This window comes from Mercenaria mercenaria, unplaced genomic scaffold (assembly GCF_021730395.1).
Source record: "Mercenaria mercenaria strain notata unplaced genomic scaffold, MADL_Memer_1 contig_2810, whole genome shotgun sequence".
Taxonomy (NCBI): Eukaryota; Metazoa; Mollusca; class Bivalvia; order Venerida; family Veneridae; genus Mercenaria; species Mercenaria mercenaria.
Window position 1 is genome coordinate 7,058 of NW_026460892.1, and position 16,878 is coordinate 23,935.

At 36.3% G+C, this 16,878-nt stretch overlaps 1 protein-coding gene across 1 annotated transcript in view; it reads left to right on the forward strand.

Annotated features, from left to right (window-relative positions):
- Positions 1-2,141: 2,141 nt before the first annotated feature.
- LOC128552447 (plexin-B2-like) overlaps positions 2,142-16,878 on the forward strand; it is a gene marked incomplete at its 3' end in the record, with an annotated part of 37,067 nt that continues 22,330 nt past the window's right edge. Inside the window, exons 1-2 of the mRNA XM_053533487.1 lie at positions 2,142-2,282; positions 11,347-11,466. Coding sequence (XP_053389462.1) covers positions 11,350-11,466 — 117 coding nt within the window. The remainder of the gene's footprint in view (positions 2,283-11,346; positions 11,467-16,878) is intronic.

Consider the following 16,878-nt stretch of genomic DNA (forward strand, 5'->3'; position numbering starts at 1 on the left):
TTTATGATTTGATTTTAACCAAACTGGCATACAACTTGTATCACCATAAGATCTTGGTTCCTTTTTTGAACTGGCGAGATTCCATTATGGGTTCCAGAGTTATGGCCCCTGAAAGGGCCAAAATTAGCTATTTTGACCTTGTCTGCACAGTAGCAGCTTTATTTATGATTTGATTTTTACCAAACTGGCACACAACTTGTATCACCATAAGATCTCGGTTCCTTTCTTGAACTGGCCAGATCCCATTATGGGTTCCAGAGTTATGGCCCCTGAAAGGGCCTAAATTAGCTATTTTGACCTTGTCTGCACAAAAGCAGCTTCATTTATGATTCGATTTTAACCAAACTTGCACACAACTTGTATCACCACAAGATCTCGGTTCCTTTCTTGAACTGGCCAGATTTCTTCATGGGTTCCAGAGTTATGGCCCCTTAAAGGTCCAAAATTGGCTATTTTGGCTTTTGCAGCCATATAGAGACTTCATTTATGGTTTTATTTGATACAAACTTCCAAAATAACTTCAACAACAATATTTCTTGTATTCCATGACAAATCATATCCAAGCGTAGGTTCAGAGTTATTTTATATATGATTACCTCCCCTGATTGTAATCAAAATGGATTTATATCAGTAAGTACTTATAGTACTTACTTGAAATTTCATTATTGTCATTAGTTTGACTGAGCCAATCAGGGTAGATAACTATGGACTGATTTTATGTCAAATTACCTCCCTTTATTTCAAATTAAAATTGGTATATCTCCGTAACTAATGAAGATACTGATCTGAAATTTCATTTATGTCAACAGATTTATTTGGCAGATCCTTCTTTTCTTCACTTACAATAATTTTTTTTTTTTTTAATTACTTCCCTTTTACGTTACTATAAATAGCTTATTTTTAGTAACTTTTTTATTATTGGCCGTATGGAAAAACCGAGACCACTTTTCTGTGGTACAACATGGATGGTACCTCCAATTTGTAGGTGTATTTTGACATATCTGTACCTTGTAAGAATTTTTTTTTCTTTTTGGTTAAATTTCTTCCCTTTGTTGTTACTGTCTTTTGGACTTAGATATTTCTTCTGAGGACCTTCTTGTCCTCAAGTGCAATGATAACAGGTGAGCAGAGCGATATAGGGCCATCATGGCCCTCTTGTCATTATTAATATTAAGTTATTAGTATGAAAGTATATTGAATTAATGTCTAACTCTTAAGTAAAAAGTTTAATTCATCTAATATAGGTGTTAGATTTATGGGCCTTGTTCATTTATATTATGTTTGTGTTGATAGAAAACAACTTTTTATGCTCCCAAAGGTGGGCATATTAAAATTGCAGCGTCCGTGTTTGCGTGTAAGTTCTTGTCCGGGCTGTAACTCTGCCATCTATAAAATGATTTTGAAATAACTTAGCATAAATGTTAACCATTATGAAACAATGTCTCATGCACAATTTCCAGACCCATAGCTCCAAAGTGAAGGTCACACTTAGAGGTCAAAGGTTAAAACAGGCTCTGTTTCTAGTCTGGTTCATAACTCTGCATTCATGAAGGGATTTTGAAATAACTTGGCAAAAATGTTAAACATAATGAGACCATGTGTCATATGCAAGACCCAGACCCCTAGCTCTAAGGTGAAGGTCAGACTTGGAAGTCAAAGGTTAACAGGGTCTTTTAATGTCAGGTTCATAACTATGCCATTTATCAAGGGATTTTGAAATTACTTGGCATAAATTTCCTCATAATAGGGTGACATGCCATGCACAAAATCCAGACCCCTAGCTCCAAGGGAAAGGTCACACTTAGAGGTTAAAGGTTAACATATTCTGTTTCTTGTCCATTCCATAACTCTGCCATCGGTGAAGGGATTTTAAAATTACTTGGTATAAATGCTCCTAGGCATTTGTCACTAATACATAGTGACAGCTCTTGTTTTAATTTGAAGCAGATCCATTCAGTAATAACAGGGATAGATTGAAATTACATCACATATGTAACTTGACATTTGATGTATAATATTTGGACATACTAGTGCCAGAGTTGTAGACCTTATTTAAGATGATGCTAATAATGATAAGGAAAAGTTAATCTGAATTGAATGATAGTACATTAATAACAAAGATAGAACGTATAAATGGAAAGTTCATCAATTACTTGGTTTTATTTTTGCAGGAAACAGATTGTCCAAGGCTGGTTAACAACAAAGGTGTAAATTTTATTCCAACATCGGTCAGTTCTCAAGTAACATTTAAAGCAGTAAACATCCCAAACAATACAGTTACAGTAAGTACTTTGATTATCATGTTCAACTTTAGTGACTTTTCAACTCAAAAATTATCCAAAAAATAATAGGTAAGGGTAGATTTCTTGGAAACACAGAGCATTAAAAACACAGCCTCAGAGACACGCATTTGCAAAGTAGGCCCACAACAAAAAGAAGTAATGGAAGAATATTACAGACGGGTTGCTTAAAAATCTAACAAGTACATATAAATTTATGCCAGATATAGATAGACAGAGAGGAAGTGATAAGGGGTAGAAAGGGGTGTTGGGGAGGAGGTTGAAGGGGAAAATAGAACAAGGATGAATATACAATGGGAATGCTCTGTGCCTTAATCACAGTTGCACTAAAACATAAACCACAATATGTGGGGACATCCGTGTCCTATGGACACAATTCTGGTTTTGCCCCCCTTCGAAGAAGGAGGGGTATATTGTTTTTGCAGATGTCGGTCGGTAGGTCGGTTGGTCTGTTGGTCGGTCGGAATGTAGACCAATCCGTTTCCGGATGATAACTCAAGAACGATTGGGCCTAGGATCATGAAAGTTGATAGGGAGGTTGGTCATCACCAGCAGATGACCCCTATTGATTTTGAGGTCTGTATGTCAAAGGTCAAGGTCACAGTGACACTGAATAGTAAAACGGTTTCCGGATGATAACTCAAGAACACTTGGGCCTAGGATCATGAAAGTTGATAAGGAGCAGGGCTTCGGAAATTTGCCGGTTTGTCGGTTTTGGACCGATTTTTGACTTTTCAGACCGATTCGTGAAGTGAAAAAACGAAAAAATCGGTCCTGTAAAAATGGAGAAAAGTATAAATTTCGGTCTGAAATCTCAATACACGATCACCTGCTAAGCAGAAAATTGTTGGTCGCACCCTCAGATAATCAATAAACGTGTCAAACAGTCTGATTGTCACCTTGATAATCGGTCCATACTTAGCATGTGACACAATCATTGCTCGCGCGGCACATCCTTTAATGTTTGCAGACAGCCGACTGCAATGTATTAAACATTTTTGACTGGTTTCCAAATGTTTCTGACTTGATCCAAATCCTTTCGACGGGGATCCACTTCTTTTATTTAGAATCCGACGGATGGTTTATTTCAAAAGGCTGTTTGATCACGGGTAAAAAACAAATGGTCACTGCATTTAATGAGACATCACACGGGAAACCGATATAAATAATTTTTATAATTACTTGATTTGTAAAAATTACATGATACATTTGTTGGGGCTTCAGTTGAAACAAGTGCAGAAAATCGTCTTTGCAACCCGACTGTACAAAAAAAAGAAAGAAAGAAAAATGGACTGACAAACACGAATGATAACTCATAAAGAAAACCGGAGTGGCGCTGTTTGCTCGAATTTCAAAACGAAATTTTGTTTGCATAAGAAGAGAACATATAACTTAATAAAATGTAGTTGCTTATTGAAGTACAACGCCAGTGAAATGAAATATCCGTGGCAAACCGGTGTGACAAAATGGTACTACACATGCTGGAAATTCGATCTCAGCGTTCACATAACGTACACATTCGGTCCGCGGCAGAGTATTCTTAAAATACTGAGGATGTATAGCAGAGAATATGTGTCGTGTAATTCAATTTGACGCATTGTATTTTATAAAATTCCGTCAAAGAATGAGGAAACATGACAAATTATCTGCCGTGTATACGGTACCGAAGTAACGTGCGTTGGCTTTTAGACTAGTTAGGTACACGGTGTATGCCTCGGTAATTTTATCCTTGCAAGTATTCTCGGAAAAACATCGAAATTTAAACAAAGTAACGATCACACATAACACTGAATAACTGTCTTCATTGTATGGTAACTCGCATTGACCGGTAACTCAGTTTTAATGCATGACATGCTTATTATCACGTTTTACAAATATGGTATTTTGGTAATGCGGTGGGTGGGGTAGCGCCGATGTCAGGATTTTTGTTTCGGACCGATTGAGTTCTCAAAATTTCCGGAGCCCTGATAGGGAGGTTGGTAATGACCAGCAGATGACCCCTATTGATTTTGAGATTAGTATGTTTAAGGTCAAGGTCACAGTGACCCTGAACAGTAAAACGGTTTCCGGATGATAACTCAAGAACGCTTAGTCCTAGGGTCACAAAAGTTGATAGGGAGGTTGGTCATGACCAGCAGATGACCCCTATTGATTTTGAGGTCAGTATGTCAAAGGTCAAGGTCACAGTGACCAGGAACAGTAAAATGGTTTCCAGGCAATAACTCTAGAACGCTTGGGCCTAGTGTCAGGAAAATGGATAGTTAGGTTGGCCATGACCAGCAGATGACCCCTATTGATTTTGAGATCATTAGGTCAAAGGTCAAGGTCACATTGGCCAGGAACAGTTAAAACGGTTTCTGATCTTGTCCAAAACCATAGGGCTTAGGGCTTTGATATTTGGTATGTAGCAAAATCTAGTGGTCCTCTACCAAGATTTTTCAGATTATTTCCCTGGGGTCAAATTTGGCCCCACCCCGGGGGTCACATGGTTTATATAGACTTATATAGGAAAAAACTTTGAAAAACCTCTTGTCCAAAACCACAGGGCCTAGGGCTTTGATATTTTGTATATGACATCATCTAGTGGTCTTCCACTAAGATTGTTCAAATCATTCCCCTAGGGTCAAATATGGCTCCGCCCTGGGGGTCACATGGTTTACATAGATATATAGGGTAAAACTTTGAAAATCTTCTTGTCCAAACCACAAAGACTATGGCTTTGATATTTTGTAATGTAGCATCATTTAGTGGTTCTCTACCAAGTTTGTTCAAATTATCCCTCTAGGGTCAAATTTGGCCCCGCCCCCAGGGGTCATATGGTTCATATAGACTTAAATAGGGAAAAACTTAAAACCTTCATGTCCATAACTTACATCATTCAAATTTGGACCACATGCATAGTTTTTTGTTCCAAAATAAAATTTGACCTTGATTTTGACCTAGTGACCTACTTTCACATTTCTATAGCTACAGCCTTCAGATTTGGACCACATGCATAGGTTTGTGTACCAAAAATAACTTTGACCTTGTTATTGACCTAGTGACCTACTTTCACATTTTTGAAGGTACAGGCTTCAAATTTGGACCACATGCATAGTTTTGTGTACTGAAATTAACTTTGATCTTGAGATTGACCTAGTGACCTACTTTCAAATTTCTGAAGGTACAGACTTCAAATTTGGACCACTTGCATACTTTTGTGTTCCGAAATAAAGTTTGACCTTGATTTTGACCTAGTGACCTACCCCCACATTTCTCAAGCTACAGCCTTCAAATTTGAACCACTTGCATAGTTTTGTATACCGAAATGAACTTTGATCTTGAGATTGACATAGTGACCTACTTTCACATTTCTGAAGCTACAGGCTTCAAATTTGGACCGCATGCATATTTTTGTGTTCTGAATTGAAATTTGACATTGATTTTTACCTATTACCTACTTTCACATTTCTCAAGCTACAGTCTTCAAATTTGAAGCACATGCATAGTTCTGTCTACCGAAATGAACTTTGACCTTGATATTGATCTAGTGACCTGCTTTCACATTTCTCAAGCCACAGCTTTCAAATTTGGACCACATACACATTGTTTTGTACCGAAATGAAATTTGACATTGATTTTGACCTTGAGCTAGTCTTGAAATTTGAAACATTTAAAAAATGGCTCAGTGGATGGCGCCAAGATCACTCTGTAATCTCTTGTTAGGTTAATAGGTTAAAGGTCAAGGTCAGATTAAACCAGAATGGTAGAACTTTTGTTTACAGTGAGCATATAATTTCTGTTCCTTGTGCAATTACTGAATGCATCAAGGGGGGCATTTCGTGTTCAATGAGCTCTTGTTTACATTAGAGTCTACATTTTAAGTTCACCTGATCACCCTATTTCTGTAGTTCTTGTCCATTACTCATGCAAAAACGGGGCCTTTGCAGAATATACTTTTTACCTTTGCCAAATATTTGCCATAATCTTTGCAGAAAGTTGCAGCACATGATTGCTGAATATATTCTGCAGACGAGTAGAAATGGAACGAAACGTGCAACTATTCTGCAAAGCTTTTGCAAATATACACAACGCACACAGAATGCAAATACTCGCAAACAATTTACAATTCGCAGCTGAAACTTCGGCAAATAAATCGCAAACTGATAGCAAAGTAATCGCAAAGTGATAGCAAAGTATTTGCAACTTGCGTGCAAATAATATGCAGAGTATTCGCAAATACGTAACAAACAGCATAAAATAAATTTCTGAGGTTCAAAGAAAAGGATTTTGTTTAATATCTGAAAAATAGATGTAAATTCACAAAACCATTAAAATTTTGCAATTTAAATAAATTTAATATTAAAAGTCAATCATTTCAGTGATATTTCAGTAACAATAACTAACATCATGTAATAATGTAAGTTTTAACAATTGCTTGAGTAAAAAGTGTTTTATATAACTATCATTGATAAACATTACCTTTCCACTTGCTGCAATATTCTCTGGTTCTTGGAAGTCTTATTGCTTAACAACATGGTATTGCATTATCCTTATTCAACAAAGTTTATATCCAGAAAAAATAATTAGAATATTATATAAATAATCTGTTTAACACAACTTTGCATCACCAAAATATTTCTACTAACTGATGTGTAAACATTTCCTCACAATATTTTCAAAAATCCTGCCATTTGAATATAGACCAATCAGAAAACAGAATGGTTAATTACTTCCTGTACCTAGAGTCTACCAGGAAAGCAAATTCATCTAAGTTAACTATTTGCAAATGCTTTGCTCTTTCATTTCTGTACAAAGTGTTTATTTGCAATACCTTTGCGAAGTAAATGAGGTAAGTGTTTATTTGCAGATGCTTTGCTGTCTGCTTATTTAATAAAGTATTTATTTGCAAAACCTTTGCAGTCTGTAATTTATCTACGTGTTTATTTGCAAACCCTTTGCTTCAGTGTGATACGTTTTGCAGACTGTTTGCGAAAGTCTGATGCAAATACTTTGCAATCACTTGGAATATAGTTTCTGAGAAAACAAATATTTAAAATATATTCTGCAAATACATGACAAAGGGTTAAATGTGTATGGGAATTAATTAGTGAGTGACCCTATATCTGGTTTCTTCAAATTATTCCAGTTTTTCTAAAACATGGCCACCGGAGGGGGTAGTAACTTTTTCATACATGTATATAGTATTTTCCAGTGCAGATACTGGTAACTGATGATAAACCCGGACAGAAAATGAAATTTTTTACCTGAAACTTCTTTATTTCTGCAAATTGTAATCAATGGTCGGCATCAAAATAAAGCTTAACATTTACTGAAAACTTTACATAATTCAAATTTATATTTAGTAAGCAAACTCACACGAATTGAGGCCCTATAAGGGGTTTGTAAAATGGGGACTGTACGAATGTTGACTGATGATAAATTCGATCATTTTGTTATTTACAGAATTTTCTTTCTATTATTGTAATTTGTATTGAAACTTTCTCAAAAAGCTGCAACAGTCATTCCTGATCAAGTAATGAAAAGTTACCCAATGTCAGGCCTTCATGTTTTGGCAGTGAGCATGTGCAAAAAACACCCACTTCCCCAGTAATTTTGGATAAATATTTTTTATACAAATAAATGTAAGTCATTTATTTAAACAGAATATTTACCAATTTTGTTTTTGTTTATACCAGTTGGTGTTGTAAGTGGAAACTATTAGGTAGTGTGTTCAGTTTTATAAATAACCGATTGCAGTCGAATATTTCCAAGGTGGTCAACTTTATCATCTGTCAGGGTTTATCATTAGTACCAGTAGTGGAAACCTTAAAAATCTTCTTGTTATTCGTATATTTGCAATGCAAGATCAACTACCAAAATTATTCAAGCAATCTAAGAAACTCAGTTGAGCCATTTAGGTCCATCATAGCTCTCTTGATGATTAGAAAACTTTTCCATATATGTATGTAGTGGAAGCTGTTTGATATTTTCTCTTATTGTCATCATTCCCCCAACATCTAATCCCACCTGCACACCCCCCCCCCCTCCCCCCCTCCACACACACCCTAACACAAACATGAGCACATCACTTGGTTGTATATATTTAGTTTTTAGCTCGACTATTCGAAGAATAGTCTAGCTATTCTACTCACCCTGGCGTCGGCGTCACACCTTGGTTAAGTTTTTGCATGCAAGTACATACAGCCATCAATTAAAGGCATATAGCTTTGAAACTTATTTTTTCTTTTTTTAGGTCAATTACCAACCTCTCTGGGTCAAGTCCCATAACTCTGACATGTATTTTGAGCAAATTATGGCCCCTTTTAGACTAAGAAAATTTTGGTTAAAGTTTTACATGCAAGTTACTATCTCCAAAACTAATGCAGATATTGATTTGAAACTTCACATGTGTCTTCGGGGTTATAAAACTAGTTGATAGCAGCAAGTCCCTTAACTCTGACTTTCATTTTGGCCAAATTATGCCCCCTTTTGGACTTAGAAAACTCTGGTTAAAGTTTTGCGTGCAAGTACATACAGCTATTTCTAAAAGGCATATAGATTTGAAACTTATTTTTTCTTTTTCTAGATCAATTACAAACCTCACTGGGTCAAGACCCATAACTCTGACATGTATTTTGAGCAAATTATGCCCCCTTTTAGACTTAGAAAATTTTGGTTAAAGTTTTACATGCAAGTTACTATCTCCAAAACTAATGCAGATATTGATTTGAAACTTAACATGTGTATTCGGGGTTATAAATCTAGTTGATAGCAGCAAGTCCCATAACTCTGACCTTCATTTTGGCCAAATTATGCCCCCTTTTGGACTTAGAAAATTCTGGTTAAAGTATTGCGTGCAAGTACATACAGCTATTTCTAAAAGGCATATAGATTTGAAACTTATTTTTTCTTTTTCTAGATCAATTACAAACCTCACTGGGTCAAGTCCCATAACTCTGACATGTTTTTTTTAGCAAATTATGCCCCCTTTTAGACTTAGAAAATTTTGGTTAAAGGTTTATATGCAAGTTATTATCTCCAAAACTAATGCAGATATTGATTTGAAACTTCACGTGTCTTCAGGGTTATAAAACTAGTTGATAGCAGCAAGTCCCATAACTCTGACCTTCATTTTGGTCAAATTATGTCCCCTTTTGGACTTAGCAAATTCTGGTTAAAGTTTTGCGTGCAAGTACATACAGCTATTACTAAAAGACATATAGATTTGAAACTTATTTTTTCTTTTTCTAGATCAATTACTAACCTCACTGGATCAAGTCCCATAACTCTGGCATGTATTTTGGGCAAATTATGCCCCCTTTTGGACTTTGAAAATTCTGGTTAAAGTTTTACATGCAAGTTTCTATCTCCAAAACTAATGCAGATATTGAATTGAAACTTCACATGTGCCTTCGGGGTTATAAAACTAGTTGATAGCAGCAAGTCCCATAACTGATATGCATTTTGGTCAAATTATTCCCCCTTTTGAACTTAAAACTCTTTTGATATTTAACCTTTTTGGGTAATATTTTCCTGCTTCTGGGACAATATTTCGAATAGTTGAGCTTGGCTGTCATACGGACAGCTCTTGTTAGTATTCTTTTGTGAAAACACTTCTTCTTCTGTAACTATCTACCAAAACTGTTCAAGCAAGCAGCGTAACTCAGGTGAATGATTTAGAGCCATGATGGCCGTCTTGTTAAATAGAATCAGAAGTTAAAATTTTGATATAATTGAGTTTGCATTTTATTTTGTTGATTGTGAGGACAGTGTTTGTCAAGTCATAGAAAAACTTTGTGAACACTCCTAGAGAACAAATTTTCAATCTGATCTATATTTAACTTGGTCACTGTGTATCTCTATATAAAGTGCAGATCAAATTTGAAACTTGGTAATGTAGAACAAAAAAAACTAGGTCACTAGGTCAAATCATAGAAAAGTATTGTTAATAATCTAGTGGTCAGATTTTACCTGATGAAGAGGAACATGGATAAAGTATTTCTGCTTATATAAATGGGCTGAGTTTAAATTGGATAAAGTAGATCATTAGACATATTATAGAAAATGCTTGTTAAAACACGCGCATGCACGCACACACACACACACACACACACTGCTTCCCTCCCCTCCAGCGAAAAAGAAGTTTCCCACATGAAGTGATATATTAATTTAGTGCTGTCCGTCTGTATGTCAATCTGTCTGTTTGTATGTCATAAAACAGCAAAGTTTATCACTTGTGCTTGGGGTGAGCTTTAGCAATCGTTCACTGTCCAGGTGTCCAACCATCATCCGTGCATCAATACTTTATACTTCAAACAACATCTTTTCTGAAACCATTTGGTGGAAGTTGATGAAACGTGGCCTTGATGTTCCTTGGTTGGATCTCTTCCAAAGGTGTTCCAAGGGTTCAGGTTGGTTGCACACCAGATTGTTCAAACTAGTTTGATAAATAACAGAAAAACATGGCCACCTGAGGGCATGGTCACTTTTCCTTATATGTATATAGTGGAAACTCTACAAATCTTCTTGTAAGCAACTGCTGACCAAATTTTGAAATAATTTCCTACAAATTGTCCTTGTGTGACCAGTGCTCCCAAGATTGTTCAAATTATTTGATTTTACAAAAACATGTTCTCCAGAGGTTCACTACAATATAAATATAATAGTGGAAACTTTAAGAATCTTTTTTGTCAGAAACAGGAGGCCCAAATTTGAAATAATTTTACACAAATGTTTCTTTGGTGACCCTTTATGAAGATTATTTAATTATTCTTTTTTTGTAAAAAAAAAAAATGCTGTAAAGCAATATGGTCACTTTTTCTGGAAACTTAAAAAATCTTCTTGTTTGATATTCTGATATTGTCATAGCACATCATTCCACCCACTTCTTACCCCATCTACCCCCGCCTCCCCAACACACACAATACACATTACCTTCCAGTATTTATTTAGTAGAAACTTTAAGAATGTTCTTGTTGGAAAACACTGACTACTATTGCTTACATAAATAACTGCTTTTGGAAAAAGTTATTAATAAGGAAATTTGATTCTTTTTTATTTTTAGAATATGTGGTGTTATGTGCCAAAAAATGGAGAAGATATTCTTGAGTTTCAGCAAGCGAAAGTAAATAGGACAAGTGATGGTGATAGGACAAGTGATGGTAATTTCAGTTGCTATCTTAATGTAAGTATCAGCTTTGTTATTTTGTATTGATTCAGTTTTGGTTTCATGAATTTCATGTCTTGTTTTGACCAAACTTATATCTTTGTGAACTTTGTAACAATGCTATGGTAATAATAATTGGCTTTATATGATCTTGTTTCAAGGAAGTGCTTGGGGATAGCTATTATGATTGCTTACTGTCGGCTGTCTGTCTATCTGCCATCAGTCTGTTTATTGTTCAGATGACCTATCTGAAACTACCATAGATAAGTGTATAATGCACAGTTTTTGACCCCTGGGACCACATATCACGGGTAGGTATTATACACAGGTGTAGACAATTTTCCAGCTTCAAAACAAGTTTCTTTATTATGATTTTCGCCATTTTGGTAAAGGGAAACTACACTCCGCTCTAATTGTCTTGGCCATAATTAAACACTGATGAAGGCTATTGCATAGCAAAATGTTAGTACATAATAAAGAATCATAAACCAGACCATGACAATGTTTGTTTCGTGTGTTCCACTTACACCCTATTTATACTAAAATTAATTTTATGTAAATTTAATAGTATTTTGAAGAAAGAAATATGAAAAATCATAAATTTTATGATACTTTTAAAAGATCAGCTATTATCTTTAACCAAAATCAAACTGAACAACAAAACTGATACTAGGCGTCAGGCTAAATGCTGATAATTACTGGCCATTTTGATCAATATACTGTAACAGATCATAACAAAGGACGATCATACCTGGTTTGAATCGAGAAGTTGATGTCACTTTGAAAGATGTCATTCCGAGATATTGAAAATTGTTTTCTATTTAGTGATGAAAATATTTAAATTTTAAAAAGAAACAATGAATAAAATGATATGTGATTGGTTTTATTATCAAGGAAACAGAATAGTACAGTGAGACCAATTCCGCTGTCCGCCATGAACATAATTTATTACTGGTGTCTATGGAAATTTTACTTCTGTTTCCAATCTACCTCAAAATTGAACAAAGAAGGTTTTTTTTATCCCACCCCATCTCCAAAGAAGGAGGGGTATTTTGCAAATGTCTGTCTGTTGGTTGGTCTGTCAGCTGGTTGCTATAAAGACCAATCCATTCCTATTGATTTTGAGTCCAGTAGGTCAAAGGTCAAGGTCACAGTGATCCAGAACAGTTAAACAATTTTTAGATAATAGCTCAAGAATACCTTGGCATAGGATCATGAAAATTGATAGGGAGGTTGTTTATGAGAAGCAGATGACCCCTATTGATTTTGAGATCAGAAGGTTAAAGGTCAAAGTCATAGTGACCTGGAACAGTAAAGCCATTTCCAGATGAAAGCTCAAGATGGTCTCGGCCTAGGATCATGAAAGTTGGTAAGTAGGTTAATCATGACCAGCAGATGAACCCTTTTGATTTTGAGGTCAGTAGGTCAAAGGTCAAGGTCACAGGGATCCAGAACAATTAAACCGTTTCCTGTTTGCAACTTGAGAACACTTGGGACTAGATCAAGAAACTTGATAGGGAGATTAATCATGACCAGCAGATGACCCCTATTGATTTTGAGGTCAGTAGGCCAAAGGTCAAGGTCACAATGACCAAGAACAGTTAAACCTGCTCCGGTTGATAACTTGAGAACAGTTGGGTTAAGGATCATGAAAGTTGATAGGGAATTTGGTCATGAGCAGCAGATGACCCCTATTGATTTTGAGATCAGTAGGTCAGAGGTCAAGATCACAGTGACCCTTAACAGTTCAACAGTTTCGGGATGATAACTCAAGAACATTTAGGCCTAGGATCATGAAACTTGATAGGGAAGGTGACCATGACCAGCAGATGACACCTATTGATTTTTAGCTCGACTATTCGAAGAATAAGTAGAGCTATCCTACTCACCACGGCGTCGGCGTCACACCTTGGTTAAGTTTTTCATACCAGTCCACATTTTGACAAAGTTTTTTGAGATAAAGCTTTGAAACTTTCAACACTTGTTTACCATCACCATGGCCAGTTATAGGCAAGAGCACATAACTCCACCAGGGATTTTGGCTGAATTATGGCCCCTTTTGACTTAGAAATCATGGTCAACACTTGTTTACCATCACCATGTCCGGTTATAGGCAAGAGTACATAACTCTATCAACGTTTTTGGCTGAATTATGGCCCCTTTTGACTTAGAAATCTGGGTTAAGTTTTTTGTACCAGTTCATATTTTGACAAATCTTTGAAGATAAAGCTTTGAAACTTTCAACACCTGTTTACCATCATCGTGTCTAGTTATAGGCAAGAGTACATAATTTCATCAAGGATTTTGGCTGAATTATGGCCCCTTTTGACTTAGAAATCTTGGTTAAGTTTTCCGTACCAGTTTATATTTTGTGTGAAGTGTTTGACATATGGCTTTGAAACTTTTATCACTTGTTCATATAATAGTCTCTATCTGTAGGTAAGAGTACATTACTCTGTCATATATTTTGGCTGAATTATTGCCCTTTTTGGACTTGGAAATTGGTTCTGATTTCATACAAGTTCACGTTTTGTCAAAACTATTTGACATACAGCTTTTAAACTTGTTTATCATCATGATTTCCATCTGTAGGCAAGAGTACATAACTCTGACAACTATTTTGGCTGAATAATGGCCCTTTTTGGACTTTGAAATTGGTTCACACATTGCCATTTAGTGCAAGACTTATCGAAATCCTCAAATACAGGAACATTGTTTGTCTAATGTATTTTTTTCTTTTGTCTGAATATCTATAGAAATATTTTGACCCCATTCTTCAATCAATTCTTCGAATAGTCGAGCGCGCTGTCATCCGACAGCTCTTGTTAGACCAGTAGTTCAATGGTCAAGGTCACAATGACCTAGAACAGTTGAACGGTTTCCTGATGTTAACTCAGGAACATTTGGGCCTAGGATCATGTTTATAGGGAGGTTGGTCATGAACAGTAGATGACCTCTATTGATTTTGAGGCCAGTAGGTCAAATGTCAAGGTAACAGTGACCTAGAATTGTTGAACATTTTCTGGACCATGACTGCAGAATGCTAAGGCCTAGGATCACAAAACTCAATACGCAGGTTGATCATGACCAGCAAATGACCCCTATTGATTTTGAGACAAGTAGGTCAAAGATATACATATCATACGTCCCGGATTGTCCGGGATTGTCCCGGAAATCACATACTTGTCCCGGTGTTCCGGACAGTGTTGAAATGTCCCGGAAAATTAAAAATACAGAAAAACAAAAATAACCCCCCCCAAAAAACTAGTTGAATAAAACACAAAAAACAGTCACCGGTGTCACATTGTTTATTCCTAATTATCCGATAATCAGTTTCATGCCCTCGAGCGGGACACATGTTGATTAAGCTAGCTCCAATCACCACTCATATTGTGCACTGCGATCTTTTGATGACCCAGATTAATTTACAGTCAGCTATTTTGATGACCCTGATTATGAATTGACAAATTTATGCAATCAGTAACAGTTTTATGATAATTTAATATTCAGTTTAGAGACTTTCCCCAAGATCTGAGTAGAAACTACTTTATGGCGTTCATGGTGTTAATTGCATTGATAGCCACTGGTGACCGGACCCAGGGTGAGAGCAATAAATCACCCAGTGTGAGAGCAATTAATCACTGCTGATAAGCCAAAACAGATTCCCTCAATGCACAAGTGTGTGTATATTCATTGTTGTTAGATGATAGTAAATTCAGTATTACCATAACTAAATACAACTTGAAGTGTGTTTTTATTGAAAGAACATTATCCCATTTGGTAAGTTTGTTTTTATTTATTAGAAAAATCATGAAGTAATAAAAAAGATTCACTGAAAAGCATTGAAGCAGAGTTCTTATTGTATAATAAAAGATGCAATGAAATGAACACTTCATTTTTGGTATGATATACATTCATCATAACTATTCCATGTGACTTGCTTCAGTTTTTCAGTTTAGAAAAAAAGCGGGTTAAATTGAACAAATTATTAGATGGTAAAATAAATTATTATGTCTCCCACCACACAGTGGTGTGGGAGACATACTGATTTACTCCAGTCTGTGTGTCTGTCACAAATTTTGTCCGCACTCTGATACGAACATTTCTCATCCGATCTTCACCAAACTTGAACGAAATGTGTTTTACCATAAAACCTCGGCCTGGTTTCATAACTAGCCAAATCGGTCCAGGCATATTGTGAGTTATGGCCCTTAAATTACCAAACAACTGACCTTTTTACTCTTGTCCGCACTCTAAGTGAAACATTTCTCATTCGATCTTCACCAAACTTGAACAAAATTTATTTGATCATGAGATCTCAGCCAAGTTCGATAAGTTGGCGAATCGGTCAAGGCAGTTTGGAGTAACACTCTTCGAATTACCGAGAAATCAGCCTTTTTACTCTTGTCCGCACTCTAAGTCAAACATTTCTCATCTGATCTTCACCAAACTTGAACAAAATGTGTATGAGCATGAGACCTCGGCCAAGTTCGATAACTAGCCAAATCAGTCAAGGCGTTTTGGAGTTACGGCGGTTGCAGGTTCGAATCCAGTCAGTGGAATATGACAAGATTTTAACAATCCCTTCCTCTAACAGTACTGGTGAGAACTCCAGGAAGCAGTTCTCAGTGTAGTTAATTATAAGTTGAAAGAGCTTGACTACAATCTTGAGTGGCAGTCATACTGAATGGCAAAAACCATTGACTTTCATGTAAGCAGAAGATGCAAAATGTTCATGATCATTTCTTTATATCTTTTTCAATTCTTATCCCACAAAAAGTAACAAGACAGTCTGAAAGACAGCTAAATCCCCCACCACTGCTATGGATAGTGAAAGGGTAAACGTTTGACCTTTAGCTGTGACCTTGACCTTGAGCTGACATGGCTGACTCATGAATTCTGCAAATCGTCTTGATGAGGTGATCATTTGACCCAAGTTTCATGAAAATCCTTCAAGGGGTTAAGGAGATACACAGCTCAAACCTTTGACCTGCAGTTGTGACCTTGAGTTCTTGATCATAAGGTGATCGTTTGACCCAAGTTTGGTGAAAATCTTTCAAGGGGTTTAGGAGATATAGAGCGGACACAAAATGGAAGGCTCAAACTTTGACCTTCAGTTGTGACCTTGATCTTGTGCCGACATGGCTGACTCATAAGTTCTGCACATTGCCTTGATAAGGTGATCATTTGACCCAAGTTTGATGAAAATCCTTCAAGGGGTTTAGGAGATATAGAGCGGACACAAAATGGAAGACTCAAACCTTTGACCCCAAGTTGTGACCTTGACCTTGAGCCGCATGGCTGACTCATGGGTTCTGCACATTGTCTTGATGAGGTGATCATTTGACCCAAGTTTTATAAAATTCCTTCAAGGAGTTTAGGAGATAGAGCGGACACAAAATGGAAGGCTCAATCCTTTGACCTTGAGTT